Raw genomic sequence first — 6,045 nt, forward strand, 5'->3', positions numbered from 1 at the left:
CTTGGAGGTCAAAGAAAATCTAGGCTTCTAATTTACTGCCATCTTAGCACTTAATTTGGGGAATATTCTTTCTTATTTTGGTCTAAATTTCTTGTTTTTGCAAATGAAAAGGATGATTTAGATAATTTTACAAACCTCATTCAATCTTCAATAGCTACAGTTCCATATTCCGTTATTTCTTATTTTATTTAAATACCAAGTTGACTGCCTTGCACTTGAATTCTTGGATAACATTTCAATGAAATATGAAATCTCAGATTATTATTGGGAGTAATGTAAAACAGGAGGTAAGTGTGATGGACAGAGCCTAAAGTCCCAGTTACTCGGGAGGAAGAAAAGGTAGATTATGAGTTTGAATCTAGTCATGGCATTATAGGAAGACTCCATCTCAACAACTGAAAAACAAACCAAAACAAAAATAACCTAAAGAGAGGAAATGTGGCTCATTAATGTCCAGAGATTTTTTCATTTTCTAGAGGTCTTAACTTAAATTAGATAACGTAGCATAAAAGAAAGAAAAGAAATTGGATCACTATTCTATAATTTGTTAGTTCCATTATCTTGGGCAAGTAAATTATACTTAACCATCAAAGTGTTATTATGTAGTTAATATGAAAGTGACTTAAAAATAAAATATGATCAATTAACGTACTTTTCTTTTAATAGTGTATTTAGTGTAGATGAGAAGTAGGATCAGGGTTAATTCTGTATTATTAACTGGTTTAACAAAATAAATATGTTGGTAATCCTTAATTCCCTTGAGAGTACAGGTGAGACATTCTCAGAGGAATTTGAGAAATTGACATATTTCAAATTCCCAAGTGCTTCTGAAATCATATTTTTGTTTTCTCCATGAATTACAATGAGAATCATTCTTCTTAAGGGCTTACTTGAAAGGGTGTTAATGAAGGTTAAAGCTATTTAGGTAAGTTATTACTTCTGAGGTTTAGTGGCACCAAGTCCAGATCAATTTTGTAACTTTTTTTCTAAAGTCCTAATGAGTTTATTGGGCTTGCTAATAGAGCAAAGGGTGGGGGTTTATTTATAGAAAAGTGCCCCCCTCCCACTATGACTGTGCTAGAATGCCCACACTCAAATATAGATCCTGTGGCTTCCCGACAGCCACATCAATTTTTTATCTTTAGATTTTATCTTCAGTAACTGTCCCAGAGTACAAGGTTTAGAATCTCTTCATCATCCCTGAATTCCCTATCTGCAAAATAGTAACAGTACTTAAATGTAATAATAATGAGTAACTTTCAATTAGAATGTTACAATATAACAAATTATTGGCATTGTATATGATGGAAGTAGCTTAAATTTCCTTAGTTCTTAAGCATTATAGAACTTAAATTTCTAAAATGAAAAAAAAAGAGATGAGAAAGGAATAATGAAAATTTCTTTTAAAAACGCCATTCTAAAATGAGAATAGTATATATTGTTAAAGATAATATTAAATGTAGGTGGCAACTAACAATACTGTCTAGCTGTATTTATTTCCTAAATTTTTCCTATGCAAAATTTTATTTAATTACAATTTCTCACTGGAATATATGGCTTTAGGATATAGTAGTAAGCATATTTCTATCCATTTAAAGATTTTCCAAGTAGTTTTTAATTCCTGAATGCAGAAAAGGATGGCTTTTGGTAAAGTATTCTGAATGACATGTTTTTTTTTATACTAATTGAGTGTTTAAAAGGGCTGTCACTCCTTGACATACATACATAGAATTTGTTTCTTTCTGGTAGGACTCTGCTTGGAAAAGTGCTCTTGGCTGCTCTGTATGTGTTCCAGCGTGTGAGGGTAGTGAGCACATCCTGCTGATGGGTGAAAGCTGAAGCATCCAGAATTATGCCTGAAAGGAGCTAAATCCATGTGTTTCCTTCTTGTCAAGAGTCAAGATAATCTTACCTGGTAACACAGTTATAAGTGGAACCTCATTGCTCCTAAATTCTATAGCTCTTCTCACAAGAAGTAAGTCATTTGTATTTCAAAGGGATGGGACATCAAGTAAATCCTTCAAGACTGAATACTTATAAGGGATTCCCTACAATTCCCTCCATGTACTGCCCACTTATTTCTAGTGAAACAATAACAATAACAACAACAACAACAACACATACACACACATAGTATCTGGAGGAATTGAAGAAGAGGGAAAAAAGTTAAAAGTAAAAATGTTTTTTGTGTATTTGGTAGAAGTTGCTTTGCAGTGAAGTAAATAAAAAATGTGAACTTACAGAGTAACATAGAGTAACAAAAGTGTAAGTAAATACAGGTCTTTCTGTCAAAAAGTATATTTGACATTCATGTTAGAAATGTAACTGTGTGTGGAAAAGGCTGTCATTCATTTTCATAAGTGTTGATATCATATTCTAAAATTTTTATAGATATTAAGTAACTGATATTGACAGTGGGCTATACCTAATTTGTGCCAAATAATGAGCTTGTCTCCCGTTCATTTTCACAGTTAGTAAGTAAATTATCTTCAATTTAAAGAATCTATTTAATAGTTTCAGAGGGCAAGTACCCCTTATAGGATACTTATATTTCGGTATAAGACTGGGATTGCAGACTGCTAAGTAACATTTAATAGCTTCCTTACATTCACTGCATCATTTATTTCATTTATTAAGCAAAGACAATTATAGCATAAGAGGGACTGGAGAAATGGCTCAGTGGCTGCTCTTCCATAGGACCTAGGTTAGACTCTCAGCACTCACATGATGGCTAGCAACCATTCATAACTCCAATACTGGCATAAAGATTAATGAGTCTAATACTTCATAAGCCCTCAAGCAATTTTTGAGTGTACTAGCTGAGGTTTCTACACACAAGACTCTGTCCAGGGGCAGAAGTTTCCTTGGGTCATTTGACTAAAATCATTGGAGTAATTTTACTATATTCCTCCTCTATATCCCATGTTAAACAAATTCTGCCCAATGCTACTTGTGCACCCTTTAGCTGGATTGTCACCTAAATGTTCCCACCTTCTGCTTCTCCTCTCACTCCTCCAGAGCCTAATCCTCACAGAGTAGCCAGAAGTATCCATAGGCAAACAGTCAGATAGTGTTGTCCTGCTGTGTGAAATCTTCCGGTGGCTTAACTTGTCTTCTAATGTAAATTCACAGCTTTGTGACATTCTACAAAGCAAGATCTGTTACGAATCCATCCTTGCTTACTCTTCTAGACCCATGCTCTTTCAGGTCACTGATAACACTTCTTCTCCTTCCACACATCTTTTCACGCTTATATTTCTATCTGGAGCTTTAGTCTAGATACCGTAGTAACTCCTTCCTCACTCCTTTGCAGGTTTGTTATGCATTCCCTCTTAGTGCAGACTTCTCTAAATTACTTACTGAAAGTAATTGTTCATTCTTTTTTTTTTTTAAGTCTTTTTGTGACAGGGTCTCCCTGTAACCCCAGCTGCCCTGGAAGTCACTAAGTAGATCAGGCTGGCCTGGAACTCACAGAGATCCACCTGCCTCTGCCTCTCAAGTGCTGGGATTAAAGGTGTGTACCACCATGCCTGGCAGTGATTGTTTTCTTCAACTCCATGCTGGGTGGTTTTACTGTGTTGATTTTGCAGCAGGTACTATAATCTGATGTTATATCATTTTATTTTTGATTCATTATTTTCTCTTCTATTAAGACATGTAAATATTTTTTTGCATTTTTCACTGCTATGTATCCACTTCCTTCATTGACAGTCACTTAACATAACCATCAAATATTTGAAAATGACATTATAAATGAATTATTAAAAGAAATCTGATTAACAAATACATATTAAAACTATATTCCATTAAGATGAGCCTTCAATACACATAAAACAAACACAGATGCACACAAACATATACACTATGACTGCATTGTTTTAATTTATTTTAGAATTGTTTTAAACTGATTGCTAGCTATGTTTATTTTAGGTAACTCTGAGTGGTATTAAAATTGAGAATTTTAAAGTTCTTTAATAGTATATTTTGTTTCTACTTGCCTTCAAATAGAAATAAATCCCCAATATAATGACACTGAAAAATTTATGATAAAATAACAATAATAATATGTGGATTTATGTGATTTGATTTTTTTCAGCAGTGTTTTAGTGATCACTTGCCAGAAGTTGCTGTAAATGGTGTTTCAGAATCCTTATGACAAGCTGAGATTTATTCCCATTATTTTATAAAATAGAAAAAATAGCATGTTTCTTTTTTAATTGCATACTATGAAACAAAGTAGGTAATAACATTAAAATGTTTCTGTCTTACTTGGAAACTCAAAATTTAATTTCTAATCATATTTGGTACTAAAAAAATAGGGTGTTTTCCAGATTAACTCAGCACTTTAGAGTTCATCAGCAGTGTTCACATGAAACAGAATGAACGTGACTGAATTCATCCTGACAGGATTGACACAGAGCCCTCAGATGCAGAGAATTCTGCTTCTGGTGTTGCTCATCACCTATGTGGTCACTGTCATGGGAAACCTGCTCATTGTGGGGACTGTAGTCTGCAGCCAGACCTTGAACTCCCCAATGTACTTCTTCCTGGCTTTTTTATCTTTGATAGACGCATGCTATTCCTCTTCTATAGTACCTAAAATGATGGCAGATTTACTCTCAGAGACAAAAGCCATCTCATTCTATGGTTGCATGATACAGCTTTTCATTGAACATTTCTTGGGAGCTTCAGAGATTGTCCTCTTGGTCGTCATGGCCTATGACCGCTATGTGGCCATCTGCAGACCTCTGCACTATGTGACCAGGATGAACCATCACACCTGCTGCCTCCTAGTGGGGATATGTTGGATAGTGGGTTTTCTCCACTCTTTTGGGCAGATACTAGTTACTCTTTGGATCCCTTTCTGTGGCCCCAACATTATGGATCATTTCTGTTGTGACATTTTCCCACTACTGCAACTTGCGTGTACTGACACTTTCCTTCTTGGTCTCTTGGTTGCTGCCAATGGTGGTGTGATCCCGGTGATCACCTTTGCGATGCTGCTGATATCCTATGTGGTCATCCTGTGCTCCTTGAGGACTCACAGCTCTGCAGGGAGGAAGAAGGCTCTCTCCACATGTGGCTCCCACATCACAGTTGTTATCTTGTTCTTTGTGCCTTGTATTTATACATATATGCGACCTGTGACTACCTTTCGCATGGATAAAGCCATAGCTGTGTTTTATACTGTTGTTACTCCTCTTTTAAATCCTGTTATCTACACAGTAAGGAATGCAGAGGTAAAAAATGCCATTACAACGCTACTCAAAAGGAATTCAGCCTTGAATAATAAGTGATTTAACATGAATAACTTCTTTTTTGTATGTTCCCACAACAGTCCTCACTTTTCCATGAGAAATAAATTCCAAAAGTCTAAGTGATGTCTAAAAACATTAATATTATTAATTTCTATGCTAGAATATAAACTTTTTATCCAGTTACATCTATGAGAAAGTTCATTTTTTAAATAGTTTATTTATTATTTTTATTTTATGTGTATGCGTGTATTGCCTGCATGTAGGTAAGTGCACCCATGTTGTGCAATGCCCACAGAGGTCAGAAGAGGCTGTTGGACCCCCTGGAACTGGAGTTAAGGACAGTTTTAAGCTGCCATGTGGGTGCCAGGATTTCTTTAAGAACAGCCAGTGGTCTTAACCTCTGAGCCTTCTCTCCAGCCCCAAAGAAATTAAAAGCAAGTATTAATAAAATAAAATAATTATACTTGTATATCATAATAAAATTTTCTGTTTTGTAATTTTTAGTAGATCAGGGTCAAGAACTTTAACACTATAGGTGCTGGAAACTTAATACCTCCTAAATGTTAAAAATGGACTGAATATGCAATGTGAATATGTTGGAATAATGAATAATTCTTGTCATATGCCAGATTCAGATGATGTATTTTTTCACATGACGAAGTATAGCATAAAATTTAAAATTTACACCTTGCTTTGTTTCTGGAATTTTCCATTTCAGGGTTGCCTAGGAAATCATCGACAAGTGGAGATTATTTGTGTATAAATTCTTTTTTAGTCATCTTAACTG

General features: G+C 34.9%; 1 protein-coding gene across 1 annotated transcript; it reads left to right on the top strand.

Moving 5' to 3' along the window:
* Positions 1–4,379: 4,379 nt before the first annotated feature.
* LOC103742598 (olfactory receptor 140-like) lies at positions 4,380–5,297 on the top strand. The gene has a single exon (XM_008843684.1). It carries the CDS (start codon positions 4,380–4,382, stop codon positions 5,295–5,297), a length of 918 nt encoding a protein of 305 aa, XP_008841906.1.
* Positions 5,298–6,045: the final 748 nt, after the last annotated feature.

Source organism: Nannospalax galili, unplaced genomic scaffold, assembly GCF_000622305.1.
Source record: "Nannospalax galili isolate Female #2095 unplaced genomic scaffold, S.galili_v1.0 scaffold1200, whole genome shotgun sequence".
Taxonomy (NCBI): domain Eukaryota; kingdom Metazoa; phylum Chordata; class Mammalia; order Rodentia; family Spalacidae; genus Nannospalax; species Nannospalax galili.